We start from the raw sequence: 23,350 nt of genomic DNA on the forward strand, positions 1-23,350 counted from the left end.
GAAGACTGAAAGTAAATGAGCCCTGACTGCCTGGAAATTGCTGCCTCCAGGCACTGGCAGTGAAGCCATTATCTCTCTGCTCTGTGCTGAGTCCTTTTGCAGCTCTTGGCCTTGGCTCATTTTTTTTAAACTTGTTACTGCTTTAACACAGAAGATGTCGGACATAGGCGGGCCTGCGCCAAAATGGCCAGAGCCCGCCAGTAACCGAAGCGCTGCCTCGCCGCTGCGGGGCGGCGTCCTCAGGGAGGGTGAAGGGGGTAAGGAAGCGGCACAGCGGCATGGAGCCGCGACGAGGCCCAACTCCTCCTCCTCCACTCCCCGCCCGCTTCAAGTGGCAATGCGAGCTGGGAGGGGGAGGAGTCTCCCACACATTTGATGATATCGACGGGCCACAATGGAGGCCACGCGGCCCCTTTGTTTTTCCTCCTTCCTCGCCGGCAACAAGCAGGTGCTACGGCGGGCCGCAGGTACTGGTAAGCACTGTACTGGCGGCGGAGAGGTCGGCGAGAGGCACAGAGCTGCGGGTCAGCTGCCTCTTCCTGCCACACCGGGGGCTGGAAGTGTACCGGGAGCTGGAGGCGCGGCAGGGGCTGCAGGCGCGGCAGCGGGTCACAGTCTGAGCCTTGTTGCGGCCGTCCGTGCTGGGCTGGGTGCTGGTGGGGGCCTGGGAGCCTGTGCCTCCTGCAGAAGAGCGACACTGCTGCTGCTGATGGAGAGGCGGCCGGCGCTGCGGGAGCTGCTAAGTCCGTGGACGCGGCTGGCGGTCACAGAGTTCGGCCCTGCCGTCCCCGGGGTGGCCTCCACCTCCTATGTTGCTTTCGGGCTTCGCGTGTGACCCGGCTGGGACCGGGTGGCTGCGGGGGTTGGTGGGGGATGCTGCACTGTAGCGGAACGGGCAGTTGTGCAAACCCAGTGGGGGGATATCAGACCGGGAAACGGCCCTTTGGGTGAGCCAGGGCTGGTTGCTCTTCCACGGGGAGTGGGTGTGGGCGTCGGTGTGCCGGAGGGCTGGATAGCGCGAGGAGGGACCCATTAGTTGCAGGTTCCTGGCGGTGGACTGGACACAGAGCTTCAACGGGAACATCACTGAACCATTCAGCCCCGTGATATTCCAATCGACAGTGCCGACCACGACACCGGGACCGCACTGATGTACACTGCTCGCGGCCTTAAAATTTGTGGTGAAATCGTGTCCCACAGGGAACTGCAAGTTTGGAGATGTTGCAGGGAGCATTCTAGGGAAGGGGGTGAGATGAAGGAAAGCCAGGCTCCCTGGTCCATCCTTGCAGTGCCAAGGAGCTACCAAAAAAAAAAAAGGGGTGAAGGATGGGGGGAACCAGCTAGCCTGCAGAGGTGTGGGGACATGGGGCTGGCGGCCGGGGCAGTAAGGCGTTTGTGCACAGTGCGCTGGGGGGCGAGAAGCAGGGTTCACATCCCATTGTGGGGAAGGGGTAGCATAGTGGTTGCTGGCTGGCCCTGGCATGTCAGCGAGCACTGCGATGGTGGTGGCCCCCGGATCAGTGCCCAGCACTCCGCTGGGTCCGCATGCGGCGGTTCAGGAGTCGGTACGTAGGTTGCATGCAGAGGCTTCAGAGAGAGGGACAGTGATGGGCCTGCCAGTGCTGAAATCATGGTGACCGGAGTGTGGACGTCATCTGGGCGGGGAACACGTACGGGAGTGATGAGTAGTTGAAGGGGAGGATGATGCAGAAGAGGAGCAAGTCGAGAGCTGACGGACTGGTGTGCTGGCGCCGGCGCGTGTCCGTAGCACAGCACATTGGATGAGCCCCGGGCGAGTGACGCCACGGCAGCCACCAGCCAGCCTGCGGCAATGGGGACAGAGACATCCACGGAGATGGAGCCACGGAAGCCACGGCGGCGCACCACTGTGGGGGGGGGTAATGGTTTTTCACCTATCGCACCAGAGCCCGAGTGCAGATCCACAGCCATGGGCCGGATGGATTGAGGACCGACGGAGACATGTGGGCGGTGAGGGGTGCCCATTTCCACCGAGCGCCGGGCCACCTTCTGGCTTCTTCGGATAGAGGCAGGAACGGCCCACATGTGGCAACCAGCCATTTGCTGTTCCCCACCTGACATATCAGAGCTTCAGTAGCGTGGTCCGGCATCAAAGATCGCCATGTGGTGCCGGCGCGCTTGGCCCAGCCCCAGGATGGGGCCCAGCGAGTCATCGTTGGAATTGTGCAGCTTGCAGTGTGATGAGCAGCTCGAGCCCTTGTCCCTCGCTTTGGTAGTGGCCACGCGGATAGCTTCCTCCCAGGATTCGAGCCTACATGATGGTGAGTATACTTTGATAAATGTATGATCAGGGTTAATGTTGCAGCTTGGAAGGAGGGGATGGTTACCCGGGCCGATTAGGCATCTTGCAGGTGGTGCCAGTGGCATCACAGGATGGCATGGCAGCCAATCAGCGCCTTGGGGGGCACAAAAGAATGGGGCATGTCATGCGCCGATGGTCTGGGCCCCCTTGCTTGGGACAAGGCTGCAAGTGGTGCCGGGGCATCACAGGATGGTGTGGCAGACAATCAGTGCCTTGGGCGGCGCAAAAAGAGGGGGCGTCTCATGTGCGCAGATGTCGGGGCCCCCTTGCTTGGGGATAAGGTGGGGGCCTATGGAACAAGGCTACAAGTGGTGCCGGTGGCATAAGATGGAGGGGCAGCCAATCATCACCTTGGGCGGCGCAAGAAGAGAGCGCATGTCATGCGCCAATGGTTGGGGCCCCCTTGCTTGGGGACAAGGCGGTGGGCCCATTGAACAAGGCTTCAAGTGGTGCCAGTGGCATCACAAGACGGTGTGGCAGCCAATCAGCGCCTTGGGCATTGCAGGAAGAGGAGGCGTGTCATGTGCCAATGGTCAGGGCCCCCTTGCTTGGGGACACTGTGGGGAGCCTAGGGAACAAGGATGCCCTGCTTGGTCCTCACGGCGGGCAGCAGCGGAGACACATACCAGTTACCAATTATTTAGTGCAAGAGTGGTAGGACATCGGGACCCTTCACAATACGGCCCCATATTTAACCTATGCAGAGAATATTCTTGAAGATTACCAAGAACATGAAGGTTGGGCCTGGCTCAACTATGAGATGGAAGAAATATCGTTTCATGTCACGGGGAACTCAGGAAGTTAGCCTGTGAGTGATACAGATGATGCGAAAAGCGGGTGATGCAGGAGCATGCTCAAGGTCCATGAGGAAGTCATCTCCCACCAGACATTCAGCCAGGACAGCGCAGGCCCAGGATAGCACATCCTGGCGCTACAGCAAAGCAAAATACACATTCCAGGAATACAAATTCAAACACGTGTGTTCAGCCTGCGCAAACCTGCACTCGGCAACAAGAGGTTCCAAGAAACAAGCGATTGGGAATAATGGTAGAGCATGCTAAGGCTCAGCAGTTCAAAAAAAACAAAAAAAACCCCATCACCTACCACTGTGGAAGCTATGAGGTGGGAACGTACCCCAGCGGCTAGAATCCACAAAAGATTTTGCGAGGCTTTCACGATGGATTCATGATTCCATCCCAAGGTTAACTAACAGGAGCAAATACTTGCAATGCATCATCAGTGGTACAACATGCAGACATTGTGCAGGAGAGCCTAGATATCGAGTTAGCACTCGGACAGAATGCTGGTCCTTTCCACAACAATCCTTCCAAAAGATGTACCTTTCACCATGGGTGGTGATCCCCAATAGATAAAGAGAAGCGCTAATTCCATCTCATCCAGAATCTTTCATACCTTCCAGGGGTGTCCGTCAACAACCAGTGGCCCCGGAGGAGTGCTTTGTTCAGTATGCTTCCTTTGACTCTACAGTGGCACTACTCAGAAAATGCGACGAGGGCGCACTAATGGCAAAATTGGAAATAGAATCAGTCTTAAAGATTACTTTCAGTCCATCCAAGGAGCTTCCAATTATAGGGTTTTACCTTCAGGAAGCAATATTACTTTGATAAATTGATGCCTATGGGATGTCCAGTCTATTTACCTCAATCTATACATTGGGTGATGGCACAGAAGGCAGCAAACGACATCATCCATTATTTAGACGACCTTCTGTTCGTTAGTCCATGAGACTCGGAAGCCTGCGCACCTTTGCTGCACAATTCCAATCAATGCCAGTGCCCAAAAGGTTTTTATCACCTCGAGGAAATAGCATTAGCGGCTTTGCACATCAATACGAAGGTAAAGAGGCAGACATGATCCAGGAGTATGTAACGGTGTTGTTGATTCCCTACCTCGTGCTAAGTAGGATTTGTCGCTAGCAGGTACCCACGGCGGACGAAGTGGGGACGCCCATGATAGCAGACCTACGGAACATGGTCTGTAACCATCTACGAACTAGTCCTGGGATCCGAACCCCCAACTACAGAGTTGGCATACCACAAGCTATGACCACATGATGGAATTCCTAGAGACATGAGTGAAGTCAAGGCCCAGTTGCAGACCACCGGAATTTAAAAATTTATTTCCACGGCAAAAGAAAATGGGGCATCCAGAAGCTCAGTATTCAAATACCTGCAAAGGTTGCCCTCTTCTGCTCAAACATTATCTCATGACCACAGCAGAAAGACACCAGACTATGGAGAAGGGGTCATAATAAAGTCAATCATCAAATTGGTGTGTGGATACAAAACTCGGTCGCCAGATAAGGCACCATGGGCGGATGATCTATGCCGGGGTGTGTTTTGACTGGACAGAGTACACCTGTCTGACATTGGCTATGACATCTTTAACAACGCTCTCCAGGATGCCATGGAAGACTGATATCCGGAATAGGTTACGGGCCGCAGCTGGTTTGTTAGTGGGGGGACATGAGGCAAGGGTCTACCCTACCTCATGTCTCTGGTGGTTACCCGAGCCGGTTGGACGTGTTGCTCGTGTGACGGCAGCATCACGGGACTGAGTGCCAGCCAATCGGAGCCTTGGGCAGCGCCAAAGGAAAGGGCAGCACATGCCACAATGGTCGGGGTCAAGGCGGGGGGCCCATGGTTCAAAGCTGCCCTGCTTGGTCCTCACAGCGGGCAGCAGCAGTGAAAGGTCATTTCGTAATAGTGAGCAACATACCTGCTCGGGTGACAATTGTTCAAGGTTTTATACAATTATTGTGTTGAATAAAGCTGTGGCCTTGTTATTCCAATCTGTCTCAGTGTTTTGCTGTTAAAGGAATGTGATGTACATGCATAAGTCCGAGAGAGTGAACGATTGGGGCCTGGGTGGAAGGGACACTGGCGAGACGATGTCACAGTGGTGGCTGCTAGCATTACATTTGGCTCATGCAGTCTGCCGGGTTGACTTACCCACACTACCCTATTGGAGCATAACTCTAGCTGTCAGCCATACAAGCTTGCCTGCCTGCAGGGTATCGCTCTTTCCTTGCTGAGCCTGCAGCCCATGTTAGAAAACATGCCACCTTCCCATGATTTCATCTAAGACTGTATCAGAGTCTCGCTGCTGTTTAGTGTTGGCTGGTCTTGCCTTCTCTTGAGAGCTTGATGCGGCCATACTAGCACTCTGTGAGCACTGCCTATCTTCTCCTCGTTTTGGGCCTGTAAGGTTGCATGTGATAGTTCTATAACTAGTCCATTACCCTCATGTCTTCTACCTCCTGTGATGCTGGGAGTGGCATCAGCACACAGTCACTTTCTGAAAGCAAGTTATGTATTAAATACTGAAATGCAGAATTCCTTGGTCTCCTAATGACTTGTGTGTCTGACAATGCAGACGGTTCTTCCTGAAGTGGACAATCCTTACTCGAAGAAGCTCCGATGGGTGCTGGAGGTCATACAGAAGGACCGGCCTTACACAATGAAGGTAGGATCTCTTGCTGCCTGCATTCAGGAAACCTGTCCTGTGGCTCCTGGAAGTTTGAGTCTTGTGCCTGTAGAACTGAGCGGGCCTGTTTGATAGAAATAACCCGTCATGGGGACAGAGACACCAATTTTGTTCTCATTGCTCTTAAGTCAAGGAAGGGGTCGGGCTCATAGACCCTGAGATGTGGAGCCTTTCTCTGCAAGATGAGAGTCAGCATGGGATGTTCATAAAAAAGCTTAAATTACTGCTTATTTTTAGTTTGTTTTTTACTCCATTTATATTCTTCCGTATGCAATAAAAGTGGTTCAGTGTGGTTTATAATTAAAAGCATCAAACATGAAATGCATAAATTTAACGACATTACAAATCACACAATGAAAACATAGCTATAAAAACAGCACAAAACGTGAAAGCAAAAGCAGTCATATTAACTGCAAGCAGTTCACTCCTTTTTATAAAATCCTTCCCATCATTCCTGAAATAGTAAAGTTTTCAAATTGTTCCTAAACCTCAACAATTCAGTCTCTTGCCTCAGTGCCAATGGCAACAAGTTCCAGCTAAAGGTAAAGCTTGATTAGGCGAGCTCTGTAAGATGAAAAGGTTTGAGTGATGGAACTGGCAATAGATGAGTAACCACAAAGCGCAGGACACGACCTGGAATACTTTTTACTTCATTATATTTTATTCAATTTTGCAAAATGCAATACACTTTTGAAATAAACTGATCTTCTGCTAACTCTTTAAAAATTAGCATCAAGGCCTTAATTTTGACACGCAGAATCCCAGGAAGCCAATGTAATTCAATCAGTTTTGGCGTAATTTGTTCAAATTTACTAGGGCCTATAAGTAAATGAACAGCTGAGTTCTGGAGAACTTGCCGGAATTGTTTTTTAGGCAGCCATAGATTATATAGTGTTACATTAATCACTTGCATACATGGGGACAAACCCAACCAATCAGATCCTGCTGATGACCCCTGCAGGTCAAGCCATTATGGAAGTGGGAGTCCGTACCTAGTTATTCTGGGATGCGATTGTCCCCGGTTCATGGCCCTGTGGAGCTAGCTCACAGGGAATCAGGGCAGCCCACCCAAGTGTGAGTCACTGGGGAGGAAGAGCCGGGAAGTAGCCCAGGCACGGCTGGATACCCGACCTGACAAGGCCAAGCTGTGGGGGAGCATGCAAGGAACTCCCTCAGAACAACTTAAAGGACCAGCTACAGCTCCATTCTGGTCCTCCTTAACTCCCAACCCAGCAAGGGATTCTGGGCTAGGGTAGATCATTGCAAGCAGGGCTAAGAGGCCAGGACTCAAGGGATGAGAGAGGCCCAGAGAGAGATGGAAGCCTTGAGAGAACAAACTGAAAGTTACAATTGCGCAAACAGCTTAGTTGTTTTGTTTATTATTGTTCATCAATAAAGAAGCTTATAAGGATTTTTCCCAGAGTCCAGCTTGGAGTCTGTTCCCTGGCTAGTCCTGACCGCTCGGCATCACAGCATTGAAATACTCCATTTTAATGCATTGCTTGTATTTGTGTGTAAGCTCACATACACATGTATGTGGGGGGTTCACATGCGTATTTTATAATACGCGTGCAGCTGATACATGCAGGTTATAAAAATATTATCATAGATCACCACACGGCCATCGACACGCATACACAGTGTATGGCTACGTAGAGTTGCTTGGAAGTTATCCTCTTTTTGTTTATATATGCTTTTGAATTTAATGATTAATTTGTCAAATTGGATTGCTCTGTCGGAGACCTAAGCAAGGGAATCTGATCTGACTAAGTCTCTTCCATTTTTTATTTATTGTCTCTCAGTCAGAACATTGCAGTTTTTTTTAATTCAGGATGTTATCCCCTTCTCCCTCAGTGTGTCCACAGCTTCTTTCATTTGGGAGCAGCTCAGTTTTTGGTAATTTATTTCTTGGATGTGATGTTGGTTAGTCACATGTCGTATATACTGTATATGTTTCTGCTGTCTTGATTTTCTGTATGTTACATTGTACCCCACCTCAAACCTCGTAATGAGTGAGCTATAAACTTTTTAAATAGTCTGGGCAGTGAGGGTCAAATGGGAATTGTACAACCTCCTAAATTGTGATCCTCCATCAAAAATGACAATGTTTTCCCTTTAAACTGGAAGGATGTTAAAGTTTCAGGAAGGGAAAATGCTAATCCATAAAATTTCAGTTTTAGAAGCATTGAAAACTAAATGATTAGTATGCATCTAAGAATCTCTAACGTTTAGGTAATCAGTCACAGTCTTTAAAGTATTTTGAATAGAGATGGCTATGAGTAAATAAATACACACTCTGGGAAACAATCAACTTCCCAAGTGGAGCACGAATCAAATTGAACATTGAGGCACTCCAGACTCAATAGGCAAGATGGATGAATATATCTTTGACCATATTTGCAGAGAGCAAGACATTAAAAAAGAATTAAATCACCTTAGTACTGTTCTTTCTATCCCCAACTTTACTAAGTGACACATAAGAATCTGATCATTAAGAGTGTCAAACATAGAAATATCAAGAAAGACTAAAATATTAGCTCTTGTTTTATCAACACTGCACAATAACTTATCCAGGTTTCCATGCTGTAATTGTTCCTAAACTCACATTGATTTGGATTTAAAAGATTGTTCTAATCAACAAAACTCTGCAGCTGTTTAAGAGTACACTTTTCTGTAACTTTACTGAGAAAAGGGGTGTTGGAAATAGGTCTGTAATTTCCTGGCTCTGTTGGATCTAAAGATGTTTTCTTTATACTCCGATGTGGAATAGCATGCTTGAATGCCTTTGGTAGCATACCTTTACCCAGCAATGAGTTTACAATCTGCGCAATAGGCTCCACAAAATTAGATTTGAAACTCCATATGAGCTAGAAAGGATTCATTATCAAACTCCAAAGCACTTCCAAAAAGATTCATTTTCAACAGTATTCTAAAAAGACAAGCAGGATGTCAGTCTTCAAATGTGGGTGACATCATCCTGAAACTTTTATGTCAAAGTTTCGAGAACTTTGACTGTGCCTCACTGAGCATGCCTAGCATGACAACAAACCATGTGTCCATGTGGGGGTCTGTTCAGTCTCTTCTTGTCCGCAGAGCTCACTGATCACAGTTCCTCACGCTCCTGCTGCTAATTCTCTTCTCATTTGAGCAGTTTTGTAGGATCGTTATTGCAGGGCCCCAAGGTCTTCATTTCCAGGTAGTTCCCTAGGTAGGTTTTTCATTAGTTTTTCTATGTTTCATTTCCTTCTCTGTTCTGGATTGGCATTCCATCAGTGCTGGATAAGCTTCGATTGTCTGCCACCATAAAGTTCAATTTTGCCTACCTTGTTTTTCTGTTGGCATGTCTAGAGATTTCCACCAATGCAGTCGGTGCTCCAGGGGACATTGCATGACATCTAAGGTGTTGCCTGTTCATGACTGTGACCTCAAGTTGACAATGGTCCCAACTGGAACTCATGGAAAAGCATGCTGGGTACCAGAAGACTGATTAATCAGCATTGGCATCTAAGGCATCAACATTGAGGGATCATGGAGCTGCACAGGATAAGGATAAGGGTGATGCATCAGAATCAAATGGGCAGTCCATTCCCTTGACATCAAATGTCATAGGGACATAAGGGTCAGATCCTCACTTGGCTTTTCCCAATTAAAGAAATTGATTGGTTCCACTGCTTTGACATCAGCATCAAGTAAAGGTTAAAGAGCACCAGTATCCAGTATCAGTCTCCATCAGTGTGGATAGTCTGGCAATAACCGAGAACCTCCCAAAGTGATCCTGTGGAGAGACAAGTTCATCCTTACCAGTGCCAGGGAACCGCCTCATTCTCTAGAGATCCAGGTGTCAACTACTGATAACACCTCTGGATTCCCAGGAAAATGTAGCCATCACTTCTGCCTCCCAGCCGGTGTTGGCATCGGCTATTTTTGAGGAGTTGATCGAAAAAATTCCATCAGGCGTTGGACAAGGCAATGTGAGGCCTTGGTGCCCCAGCATTGATGTATCAGGATTGGTGTGAGTGAAAGTCGAGCTGCTGCTCAAGTCCCTCCAGATGCCCAGTGGCCTTACACTGGTATCAGTGCTGGTGCCGGTGCCGGTATCAGTGCTGATTCCCATAGCTGAATCAGAGTCAATGTTGGCTGCCCCAATTATGATCTCCAGTCTTTTGGAAGAAGTCTGGAACCCTGGAGACTCTTGGTTGAAAAATGAATGCTGAGCCTGTTGCTTAGTCTCCAACTGTTCTAAAGTCCTGCTAAGTTACCTCAGATACTCAAACACTATCAGCAAGCTAATTAAGCATTCTGCAGAGTTAATTTTATTGCTCAGGTTCCATCAATGCTCCATTGCACCTGCCTCTGGTAGTTAACACAGGTTAACTTGCCCTTCTACTGACTCCGCTCCACCCCTCAAGGATGTCACAATCCCCAGTTCATAACAGGCCTCTGATTCAAATAGTGAGACTTGCAGGGTTTTTTTCAGTCTCTGAAAAACACAGTTACCACTTTAAAATCCCTAAGCAGTTTCTTTCCACCACACATACAGGTACTTTAAAATGCAGTCTGCACAAAACTACTCTGGCCACTCTCCATCATGTCTCTGCCAATTTTCCTTGCCCTGATAGATCAGAAACAGAACAAATCTTTTTCCCCTGCTAGACTCAGTCCCACACACCTGACTTCCTTATCTATAAGAGGAATCCCATTTCACCCTCCTGGTCTAGAGATCACTCTTGCAGATGAAACACTGCTGTGCCTGTCTGCTTGTATGTTTGCCAGATCAGGAAAGTATGTTGCTTGAGGGGTGATTGAGTGACTGATTGCCCATTTCCATATTAGAACTGTCTCCTTGCATAGGATTAAGGAACCCGAGTCTCCTTGCTTGTTTATATAAAGCATGGCTACTTGATTGTTCGTGTGTATCATCAGAGTTTTCCCTTTCAGCAAGAGCTCGAAAGTGACCAGGGCATTGTGGATGGCTCTGAGTTTCAGCAGGTTGATCTGACATGTTTCTTGTGTTGACCACTGGCCTTGCATTTTGTAATGAGGCAGATGGGCTCCCCAGTCCTGGGTTGATGCATCGCTGGTGAGAATCAGCTGATGTGGAGGTGGTCTCAGAGATGCTCCCTCATCTAAGACCACCATTCTCAGCCATCAAGAAATGTCTAGTTTCTTGGAGGTTGTGAGGAGAATCTTGATGGAAAGCAGCTGGTGGATCTGCAACCACTGAATTTTCAGACCGCACTGCAAAATTTGCATGTGTAGCCGGGTGTGGGAAACTACACAAATGGCTGTTGTCATGTGACCCAGGATGATTAGAAGCCTGTGTACCATAGTTGAGGTCTGACGTTTCAGTTGTAAAGCAAGAAGGCTTAGATGCTTTGCTCTGTATTGCAGAGTAGTTAAATCACAAGCAGATTGTGATAAATTGCAGGAAGACCTTGTGAGATTGGAAAATTGGGCATCCAAATGGCAGATGAAATTTAATGTGGATAAGTGCAAGGTGATGCATATAGGGAAAAATAACCCATGCTATAGTTACACAATGTTGGGTTCCATATTAGGTGCTACAACCCAAGAAAGAGATCTAGGTGTCATAGTGGATAACGCATTGAAATCGTTGGTTCAGTGTGCTGCGGCAGTCAAAAAAGCAAACAGAATGTTGGGAATTATTAGAAAGGGAATGGTGAATAAAACGGAAAATGTCATAATGCCTCTGTATTGCTCCATGTTGAGACTGCACCTTGAATACTGTGTACAGTTCTGGTCGCCGCATCTCAAAAAAGATATTATTGCGATGGAGAAGGTACAGAGAAGGGCTACCAAAATGATAAGGGGAATGGAACAGCTCCCCTATGAGGAAAGACTAAAGAGGTTAGGACTTTTCAGCTTGGAGAAGAGACGGCTGAGGGGGGATATGATAGAGATGTTTAAAATCATGAGAGGTCTAGAACGGGTAGATGTGAATTGGTTATTTACTCTTTCGGATAGTAGAAAGACTAGGGGGCACTCCATGAAGTTAGCATGGGGCACATTTAAAACTAATCGGAGAAAGTTCTTTTTTACTCAACGCACAATGAAACTCTGGAATTTGTTGCCAGAGGATGTGGTTAGTGCAGTTAGTTTAGCTGTGTTTAAAAAAAGGATTGGATAAGTTCTTGGAGGAGAAGTCCAATACCTGCTATTAAGTTCACTTAGAGAATAGCCACTGCCATTAGCAATGGTAACATGGAATAGACTTAGTTTTTGGGTACTTGCCAGGTTCTTATGGCCTGGATTGGCCACTGTTGGAAACAGGATGCTGGGCTTGATGGACCCTTGGTCTGACCCAGTATGGCATTTTCTTGTGTTCTTATGTCTTGTGGGAAAAGAACTCTCAACTGAGTGGAATCTATTCTTGCCCCTATAAACTGTAGAATCTGCATGGTTTTAGTATTGATTTCTCATAATTTATTAGGAAACCTAAATTTTCCAGGCATTATATCGTGTTCTGGAGGTCTGCTTGTAGAGCTTCCGGTTTTGGAGAAATTATGAGCTAGTTGTCCAGATAGGAAAAATTCAAATTCCGTTTTGTCAGAGATTGGCCACAGCCATCACTAAACATTTCACAAAGACTCTCAGGGCAGAGAAGAGTTCAAAGGGGAGTAACTTTGTATTGATAGTGAGTAGATCCTATCTAGAAGCAGAGGTACTGCCACAAGAATGATGGATCGGAATGTGTGCGCATGCATCTTTTACATCGAGAAAGCACATCCAGTCATTTGGTTGAATGAAAGGCAATATTGAGTTGTCATGTTGAATTTTTCTCTTTGGAAAGTTTTATTGAGAGATCAGAGATCTAAGATAGGACAGAGACCTCCTGAATGCTGTGGAATTTGGAAATATTTGAAATAGAAATTCATATTGATGTGATCCTTTGGAGGAGTCGAATGGCTTTCTGTGCTAACAGTTTCTCTGCCTCCTAGCTGTAAGATGGGAATTTGAGAAAGATCCCTTGGAGGTGTGGTGAGATGGGAAAGGATGGGACACTTGATGAAATCCAGATGATAACCATATCGTATGATCTGCAGGACCCACTGGTCAGTTATTTGGCACCATGCTGAATAATAAGTGCTTACTCTGCGCCTGACAGGAGTGGTTGGCTGTGGGGCTTTATGGACCTAACAAATTCTGCTGCGATTTTGGAGCTGCCTGTTGCTGTTGTTTCTGAGACCTATGGTCTCATTGAAGGCTTCTCACTTGCACTTTCTGTGACTATTTCTGAGGTTGTTGATAAGTTGGAAGATGGTACTATGTGTACTGCCTGTAAGGCTTCCTCTGGAAATATGGGGTTTTTTGTACTGTGAGTAATACCATTTATACGAAGCTTGCTGGTCAGTAGGCAATGTTAGGGGCAGTACTGCTACATTTTGCTCTTTAATCTGGGAGACCTTTTCTCTGAGCTTGTCTGCAAAAAGGTTGTCCCTTAGGCATGGCAGATCAGCTAGTTTTTATTGTACATCTTCTCTGAGCATGCTGGCTCTCAACCATGCCATGCGAAGAGCTGCGATAGATGCTGTAGATGTATGAGATGTTGTCTCATAAACTGAGCAGAGCAAGTGTCTGAGTCCTTTCTCCACATAATGGAATGGTTGTTGTGTTATTTTCTCACTTGTTTCGGATCAAATGAAAAGCTTGAACTGTTGAAGGCATTCGGATAAGTATTGCACGATATAAAATTGGTGCTGTTCAATACGAGAGGTCAGCATCGAACACTGGAATACCTTCCGGCCAAAATCATCTAAGATCTTGTCGTCCTTCCCTGGTGGAGTGTTGGAATGGAATTTTGCTTTCTTTGCCTTCTTCATGGCAGACTCCACCACCACCACCAAAGCATGAGGCAAGTGAATGAATCTGTAGCCAGGTAACATTTTGATACAGAATTTGAGGTCCAGTTTTCTAGAACCGGTAGACTGGAATACGAGAACTCCCAGGATTTTAATAAGACTTGATTCCAAAACAGCATGAGAGAGTAAAGCAGTTGGTTCTGATGGTATGTCTAGAATTTTTAAGATATCAAATATTTGCATTTGTGGGTCAGGTAACACGTTCCTCTACCTTTAAGATGTTTCCCATTTTTTCCACAAATCTAGAGCAAGTGAGATCTTCCGGAGGAGATGAGTGCTCCAGGGTGTCCTCAGGGGTGTCAGAAAGTAGCCTGTGGAGGAAGCTGGAGATGGAGCAGGGGATCACTCCGATTGTAGAGAAGCAGGTGGACTGGCCTCTTCTACTGGAGTATGTGGGCCATGAAAGTCCCATAGTGAAGAGGCCTGTGAACCTATGTGCCTGGGTGATCCGTACTGAGACTATAACCCAGTTGGTTCAAGTTCTGGAATGCTCAAAGGGAATTCAGGTGGTTGCACCTGTGGGGCAGAGAAGTGAAGGGATTTTTGATAATAGAAGTAATTTGTTCTATTGTCTGCATGGATCAAGACCCTGGAGATATAGTAGGTCCCTTGACCACTGTGGTGGTCTGGTGAGGCAGGGAAGATACCAGGGCGCCTGTTGCTTCTAGGCAGTGGAACAGCCGCCAAAGCAATATTTGAAACTGGGGGATGAGGTGGAGGATATTTTAAGGATTCTTCCCACTGAGATTTGCCCCTTGGGAAAAGTTCCTCCTAAAGATGAGATTTCCTCCCACTATGGGATGATCCCAATAAGAAGACTGAGTGTGGTCTTGGACAAGACACCCACAGCTTTGCAGAAAAGGTATGCAGCACTGACCCTACATCTATTAGGACGTCTGCCTAGGATGACACTGTGTCTCGAGTCTTCCTTTTCTTTGAAGACTCGTGGGACATTGAAGTTAATGGAACTGGTGGATGCCTCTTTTCAGCTTCACTAGCCATCTGTGTCTTGTCCTTTTGCATCGAAGCAGATCTGGAAGGATGCTGCGTCGTATGCTTCAGCCTGGAATGTTTGGTGTGTTCTTCGACATAGTTTGAGGTGCACCGTGCATTGTGTGCTTGCTCTGTGTTGACTGCTGTGATGCTAGCTGTGGAGCTGGTTGTATGTCACAAGACGACACAGCTTCATGAGATGAAGCAGTGTTGCATCGAGATGTATCACTTCGGGTTGTGTTGTGCAAGGCTTTCAATACAGTCTTATGTTACAATGATACAGAGGATAGCGCCCCTATTTTTTAATGCTCCTCTGAACCAGATGCTGAAGTTCTACTCTTAGATGAAAGAGTGCTTCAGTTTGCTTAGGGATTTTCAATTTTGACTTTGAAGCCCCTATGCGTCTGTCCGATGGGTCCTTGGATGCTGTGCATCGCTGTTTGTCCTGGTGGTGTTTTCAGACCCGGCGATGACTGTGTGGACCATTGGGGGGAAGGAGCATAACTGTAATCAGGCAATTTTCCGGGTCCTCTGACGCTGGCCCTGTGGAGACTTGTGGCTGCAGTCTCGGCAGTCATGGTCTGGGACCAGACAAATGTAGCAGTAATTATGTCCATCTATTGCGGATATAATATATCTGCACTGGCAGTATATAAAGCCAGGAGATCTTTTTGATAAGATGAGCACTGAAAAGTGCTGTTTTTAAGATCGCTAATATTCTGAGGAGAGAAAGGTCTCCACAAGTCCGTTCCTTGGTGCGCCAAAAAACAAACAGGAATCTCCACTCCAGTCAATTGTGTGGAAACTCCATGCATGAGCAGAGCATCAAAATCCTGTTGTTTAGAGAAGGCTCCGCACTGTGCGCTGTCAGATGTCATCACCCAAGACAGCATGGTTAATTCATCCTGCTATCGACGGAAAAAAATCATATAATAAAATCACTATGAAACTGCACTATGAGTCCCCAGAAGTGAACAATCAGTGCAGATGAGTCATATTCTGGATACATACACATGGTATGATTTAATCAGCCATGTGTATGAGAGCACTGCTCTAAGGTCGAGAGTTTGACAAGGTTGGTTTATTCATGCTCAAAAAATAAGATATAAACCACAACGAGTGCAGAAAGTATTACTTAGTCCGTGTGTCTTCTAATTCATTACTTTATTGTATCTTTTCATTATGAATAATGAGTAATGAATTAGAAGACACACGGACTAAGTAATACTTTCTGCACTCGTTGTGGTTTATATGAGATATATGCCGAGTGCAGCACTTGCTCATATTATCTCTGCAATAAATAAGATAACCTTATACTTCACAAGAATAGCACAGTGCCTTCAGGAGAGAAGATAGGTGAACTCCAAGCTTCCCATAGCCAATACTACAGAGTTAGGATGTAATTCCCCCATACCACTGGCACTCTTCCTAATATAATACTGCAGGGTGAGCATATAATTCCTACTGTGCCTCTGACACTCTTCTTCATGTATCACCACAGCATCATCATGCAATTCCCACTGTGCTGCTGCTGTCATCCAAACACTAGGCCTGCTGAAGAACGGTGGTAAATGACATCAGTAGTGACCTAATAACATATGATTTCTTTTGCAGCTTCTGCTTGTGAAACAAAGAGATAAAGCTGAGATGAATTTCCGGCAGTTCCTGGTAGAAGACAAAGGCCTTTATGGAGGAGTTTCTTACATGGATTTCCTGTGCTGCGTTCATAAAGAAATCCGTCAGCTACTCACCTAAGCAGAAGAGAAAAGCTGGCTGCAGTCTTTCATCTCTATGAGGGAGCTCCAGTTCTACCTGCACTTACCTCTCATTATTGTGCCTCAATTCCATTTCTGATATCCAATTCTTTACCATTCGTTTCTGGATGATTTACTTTCTTAATAGATAGAGCAGGAAATTATGTGCTCAGGTACAAATCTTACTAGCAGGTTGGGTTAGCGCATTTTATAGAGAAATACCAGGGTGTGATTAGACAGTTTAAGTACCTTTGCATTTCCTAAATATCCAGCGGTGCACATCAGAGGATAGTGTTGCCTTTTTCTATGAACTTATCCTAATCCAATGCACTTAAAGTACAACTAGAAAACGGAAGAGTAGCGTAGCTGCTTTCTACAGTGTACACAAGAGAGAAAGAACTTCATTTTCAATTGAACTGATTTTTATAAACATATTCCTTATTAAACAAGGACAGTTCTCTGCTAAAGATGCAGATATTAGGCATGAGCTAAAGAAATGAATACAAAAGAAAACGAAAAGCAACTTGCCTTAACATATGGACTTGAGGATATATTGTACAGTATAGCAAAAGGGAACTCTTCAGCCAAAACGTTAGGGCCATTCTGGTAACTGTGTTCTCTGGCTAGTCATTGCCTTTCAGGCAGACTGTTAGCTACTCGGAAAAAGCGAACTCCTCTTCCTGCTGGGAGTAGCCATTTCCTACTACCTGTAATAGAGCAGGCAAGGACATGGTGATATCAGCATTCGTACCCTGCTGTCATAGCACAAAATGGCTGCTCTCAGAAGCTGTATGAGGTCTTCTGTCCTGCTTGGGTCCAGCCTCTCCCAAATCAAAAGTAGAACATTTCATAGATAAACTGTAATATTATTCCTCTTTCGCCCTTCCCCTGACAAAATCCACCTGGCACGCATCACTTGCCCTTCTCTCCCAGAGACAGTTTGTCGGCATGCCTCCTCACCCAGAGAGAGCCTCCCTGGCACTCTTCCTTCCCTGGAGAGACCCATCCTGGCACCTCTCCCTCATTATCCAGGGCTGTGGCCTTCTAATGCAGTCTCTTCAGGCCTTTCAATGCATGTTTTGAGCTGGTTGTGGTCAACATGCATCACTTTCTCTTATCAGAACATTGCAATCCAATATGCAACACTGATTGGGAAAAGCAGACATCCCTGTCTGTGCATTGCGATTCTTGGCGTCTCATGCTCAAGGCCGTGCCCTAGGTTCTGCCAAGGAGAATCCTGGACAGGGCACCTTAACAAGTGTCAGAAAGAGGCACAAGAGATACCTTTGAGGGCTGGGTAAGTCCCCTTGAGCACAGGTTGGATAATTATGGTCTGAAGAGTATTGTGCATAAAAAGGTCCACTGACACCACACTTTGTTTTAAGCAGGAGTGTTTCGCTTTCATCTCAATGTTTTCTTTTCTGTTTTCACAGCATAATATTGCTAGCCAGTCTTGATGCATTGCAGGATTTTTGTGCATAGATCTGTAACTGATGAGATCTCTTGTTGCACTTGACTCCGGTTTGTGCTGAAATATGTTACTAGATGCCAGCACGTATCATTAATCATCTCAAGCTAAGTGTATCTTTTGTGTAAAAACAAACCCTGCTTCCACTGGGGTGAGTCCTGGAATTCTTGAGGGGCTGCCAAGAAGGCAACGGTGAAAGTAATTACTAGAAATGTTATGCACCCAGATGCGTTTTGGTCCCATATCTCTTCCACAGTCACGCTGCAGAGTGACAGAAAAGATCTCCAATATAACTTTCTGGCCTTCCTCCTGTATGCACAAAATTACTATGCCTTGTTTCCATCCTTTGAGCACACAATTCCCTGCTGCTTCCTCCCATCACCAGATTTAGAGCTGAAAATAAAATGAACCTCGGTTTTGCTACCAGCTGCGAGCGTGGCTGCTTTCATGAGGGCTGCATGGGCCATGCACACAGCAGAACGGCCTCGCTGCAGGTCCAACAGGTCGTAACATGTTTCTCCAGCTCGAGCAGGCCCAGGGTGTTATTTATTTACATGTTTCTGTTCTACATTTCTACTATCATGTTCATTTCTAATGAATGATTCTTGATACCAATGTCTTTAACAAACAGTAAAGCTATTGTGCCTAAAAAAACCACTGGGCCTGATTGGGGAAAGGCTTTCTTCTCGCCTGTGCCTATGGGAACGTCCTTTACTGGAGCACAGCCCAGATTGCAGTGCTCATACAGCAATATCTTTCTCTTAAAGTCACTGTGCATCTCCATTGCTGTGGCAGTGCATGTAATCTTCTGAAAGGTAAGGAGGAGATGAGAGTTGTGTCTCGCTCATGGACAAAGTAGATTTCACCAGCAGTATTAGCATGAATTCTGTAAGGGAGTTTCTCAAATTTGATGAATAATCACATTCATCTAATGACTTAAAGCACAAAGAAACAATTTAGCCAATGAGTAACATTGCCTGAGGTGATAGTCATCAAAGTTTATGAGAAGCTGCACCATTCGAGCTGGTGGCACAGTCGGGACCTTATTTCTGGATACAGTGTTAAAATACCAAGGTTTCAGATGCCGAGTGTGAAGTGAAGGAGGTTGAGATTAGGGTTACATAGGATCCCAGGAACTCACAGACAATGGAGCTGAGGACTAGCCACTTCCCAGGGGCCTCTGGGATGGAACAGACCACTGTAAAGAAGTATTTTATACACAAAAAAAATGCCTTTGAGGTGTGGAAAGGTCATGGACTACATCATCTTTAAAGATGGCAGCCTAACAAAAATGCATCTTTTCTCTAGGAGCGACACCCGTTACAGGAAGAGCAACAGAGTAGGAATAGAGCCCTGGGCTTACCAAAGCTCTCAGCCACTTGGCTTTTCAAGATATCACATGAGAAAAATTTGCATATATGGAGTCTCCATGGCATGCATATTCATTGGGGATATCCTGAAAACGCATGGCGCTGTGAGGTGCCCAGGACAGGTTTGGGAAGCCCGGACTCAGTGGGAAAGTTGAGGTGTTAACCCTGTGTCAGAAATGTACAGTAGCAGCTCCTCACCCACACACCCACATTCAAAATCATAGCAAACCACTTTGTGTGCATCTGCATCCTCTGGCCATCTGCTTTGCTGCTTATCTTCGGAGTACATCCTCTGTGCACACCCATCATTGCTTGTCCTCTCTTGGATTTCTAAATGGCAGAAGTTGTAGGATGGCTGGCAAGCAGCTCCTGTCATGGATAAGGGTGTACATACCCAGGGGAGATATTTGGAAAAGGGAATAGAGACCTAACAGCCCATCACATCACAGTGCCTTTGTCAGTGAGTATCCAATACTTTACAGGAAATGTTAAAGAAATAAAATGTTGGTTTGGTATTGCAATTTAATCTCTCCCATAAAACCACACCAGCCTTTGTAATCTAAATAAAAGAGAATTGCAATGAAATGTTGTCATCATGAATGTGTCTCTTTTCTTCCAATGCATACTAAAAGCACATTGGAAATCCATTGCATGTGTGTAACATTTATGTTTTGGCCTTGGTGAGAGAGAAGCAATATAATGTTACTCTTTTTTAATGTAACACTGAGCTTTCACATAAAAGATGTCCCAGATCAGGTTGCCAACGGGCAGGTGTTTGGCCAGCCTGGCAAATTTTCTTCATAGGAGGACCAGAAAACCAGCAGATGTAAGTGCCAATTTCTAAAGCAGCATGTACTACCCCAACTCCCTTGCCCTGCTGTACCGACCATTGTTGAGATTACTTACCTGATAATCTCCTTTTCCTTAGGGGTAGATTTTCAAAAACGGCGCGTTGGCGTACTTTTGTTGGCGCTCCAGGCACAAACAAAAGTACGCGGGATTTTAGTAGATACAGGCATAGCCGCGCGTATCCGCTAAAATCCTGGATCGGCGCGCGCAAGGCTACAGATTTCGTGTAGCCAGCGCGCACCGAGCCGCGCAGCCTACCTCCGTTCCCTCCGAGGCCGCTCCGAAATCGGAGCGGCCTCGGAGGGAATTCGCTAACGCCCTCCCCTCCCCTTCCCCTCCCTTCCTCTACCTAACCCACCCCCCCCGGCCCTGTCTAAACCCCCCCCCTACCTTTGTTGGGGGATTTACGCCTCCCAGAGGGAGTAAATCCCCGCATGCCAGCGGGCCACTGGCGCGCCTAGACGCAACCCGGGGGCGGTTCCGGAGGGCACAGCCACGCCCCCGGACCGCCCCGGGCTGAAACCACGCCCCCCCCCGCAACGCCACTTTCCGCCCCGAAAACGGCGTGCCGCTCGGCCCCGCCCCCGACACGCCCCCCTCGGAAAACCCCGGGACTTACACGAGTCCCGGGGCTCTGCGCGCGCCGGTAGGCCTATTGAACATAGGCGCACCGGCGCGCAGGGCCCTGCTCGCGTAAATACGGGCGGATTTACGTGAGCAGGGCTCTTAAAATCCGCCCCTTAGTGTAGACAGATGGACTCAGAACGAATGGGTACAGTATCCGCGTACTAGCAGTTGGAGACAGATCTGACGTCAGCACGGGTGTATATATACCCCCACAGGAAGCGTAGCAACTTAGTAATCTTCCTTGCAAAAGCTGTTATGGATGTGTGTACTGACGCTCAGTGAAATAGTGAAACATGATTCCCCTGACCGATTGATAGTAGCTGGAGACCGCCAGCATTCCCAACTGGAAGGCGTTGACACCTGGTAGAGTGTACGCTCTCATGGAAACAGAGGACATGGCTTACCTTGAATCAGTGAAACCCATGTACACAAGCAGCTGGGCGGGATGCTGAGTCCATCTGTCTACACTAAGGAAAAGGAGATTATCAGGTAAGTAATCTCAATATTTCCTGGCGTGTAGCCAGATGGACTCAGAACGAATGGGATGTACAAAAGCTTTACTCCCAGCCTGGGCGGGAGGCTGCCTGAGGACCATGTAGGACCGCCCTCGCAAATGCTGAGTCCTCCCTAGCCTAGACATCCAAACGGTAGAACCTGGAGAAGGTATGGAGGGAGGACCATGTCGCCGCTTTACAGATTTCTGCAGGCGACAGCATCCTGGATTCCGCCCAGGATGCCACTTGTGCTCTGGTAGAATGAGCCTTGACCTGTAGAGGCGGAGACTTCCCGGCCTCCACGTAAGCTGCTCTGATAACTTCTTTAATCCAGTGGGCGATGGTGGGCCGAGAGGCCGCTTCCCCTTGTCGTTTCCCGCTGTACAGGACGAACAGATGGTCTGTCTTTCGTACTTCTTGTGTCATTTCCAGATATCTGGGCAGCAGTCTGCCTATGTCGAGATGGCGTAGCAAACGCCCTTCTTCAGATTTCTTCAAAGCCGCCGTGGTAGGCAAGGATATAGTTTGGTTAAGGTGAAATTTTGAGACCACTTTAGGTAAAAAGGAGGGAACCGTGCGAAGATGGATAGCCTCTGGAGTGATTCTCAGAAAGGGATCCCGGCAGGACAGTGCTTGTAGCTCTGAGACGCGCCTTTGACTGAAAAACCAAGGCACTTTGGCATTCCGACAAGAAGTCATTAGGTCTACGTAGGGAGGTCCCCACCGCTCGCAAATGAGCTGCATCGCTGACTCCAACTCCCACTCGCCGGATCTAATTCTGTCTGACTCAAGAAATCTGCGTGAACATTCTCAACCCCGGCAATGTGGGATGTCTCTATGCGCTCCAAGTGTTCTACCCAATGAATCAACTCCTGTGCCTCCCATTCTACTCTCTGACTCCTGGTTCTGCCCTGACAATTGATATAAGCTACCATCTCTTCTTCAGGTGAGTCCTCTCAATGGCCAGACCGTAAGCGAGAATTGAGTTGGGTCTTCGTGGAGGATCGGTCCTTGCTGGAGCAGGTCCCTGTGTGGAGGCAGACACAGAGGGTTCCCCTCCAGACGTCTTTGATGTCTGCGTACCACGGCCTTCTTGGCCAGTCTGGGGCCACTAGAAGTACTAGCCCTCTGTGGTGTTCTATTTTGTGGATGAACCCGCCCAGTAGTGGCCATGGAGGAAAGGCGTAGAGCAGGTCTTCCTGTGGCCAGGTCTGGACCAGGGCGTCGATCCCCTGGGATTGTGATTCTCGTCTGTGGCTGAAGAACTTGGGGACTTGGGCCGGGTTACCAGAAGATCCATGGTTGGAGTTGCCCAGCGGTCTATTATTAACTGGAAGGCTGTGGTTGACAGTCTCCACTCCCCTGGGTCTAGACTTTCCCTGCTGAGGTAACACGCAGTGACGTTGTCCTTTCCCGCGATGTGGGCAGCAGAGATCCCTTGTAGGTTTGCTTCCACCCACGCCATTAGGGGGTCTATTTCCAGGGACAGCTGTTGGCTTCTGGTTCCTCCCTGTCGATTGATGTAGGCCACTGTTGTGGCATTGTCCAACATGACTCACAGATTTGCCCCGGAGTCTGCAGTCTAGTCTGAATGCCCGGTCTTCCAGGCGGTTGCTGTTCCATCCCAACTCTTCCTTGTCCCATTGTCCCTGGGCCGTCAGTTCCTGACAGAGGGCTCCCCACCCACTTAGGCTCGCACCCATGGTGAGCAAGACCCAGGACGGTGGGGATAGCTTTACTCCCTTGCATAGGTAGTTTTCTTGTAGCCACCATAGGAGCTGGATCTGTACCTCCACCGGTAACTGGAGGCGGACGGTGTAGTCCTGGGATATCGTGTTCCATCGTGATAGTAGGGAACATTGTAGTCGTCGCATGGGGGCCCTTGCCCATGGTACAACTTCTAGGATTGATGTCATGAGTCCGAGGACTTGGCTGTAGTCCCATACCATGGGGCAAGCACCATTCAACAGTTTTCTCAACTGGTCCATCAATTTCCTTCTCCTTGTAGGAGGAAGAATGACCTTGTCCTATTGGGTGTCGAACTGGACTCCCAGGTATTCCAGAGAT

At 47.5% G+C, this 23,350-nt stretch overlaps 1 protein-coding gene across 1 annotated transcript in view; it reads left to right on the forward strand.

The window, feature by feature from the left end:
- The window catches only part of SEC24D (SEC24 homolog D, COPII coat complex component), a 337,918-nt gene extending 320,304 nt beyond the window's left edge, over positions 1-17,614 (forward strand). Inside the window, exons 22-23 of the mRNA XM_029613783.1 lie at positions 5,738-5,827; positions 16,336-17,614. Coding sequence (XP_029469643.1) covers positions 5,738-5,827; positions 16,336-16,476 — 231 coding nt within the window. The 3' untranslated portion in view covers positions 16,477-17,614. The remainder of the gene's footprint in view (positions 1-5,737; positions 5,828-16,335) is intronic.
- Positions 17,615-23,350: the final 5,736 nt, after the last annotated feature.

This window comes from Rhinatrema bivittatum, chromosome 1 (genome assembly GCF_901001135.1).
Source record: "Rhinatrema bivittatum chromosome 1, aRhiBiv1.1, whole genome shotgun sequence".
NCBI classification, from domain to species: Eukaryota; Metazoa; Chordata; class Amphibia; order Gymnophiona; family Rhinatrematidae; genus Rhinatrema; species Rhinatrema bivittatum.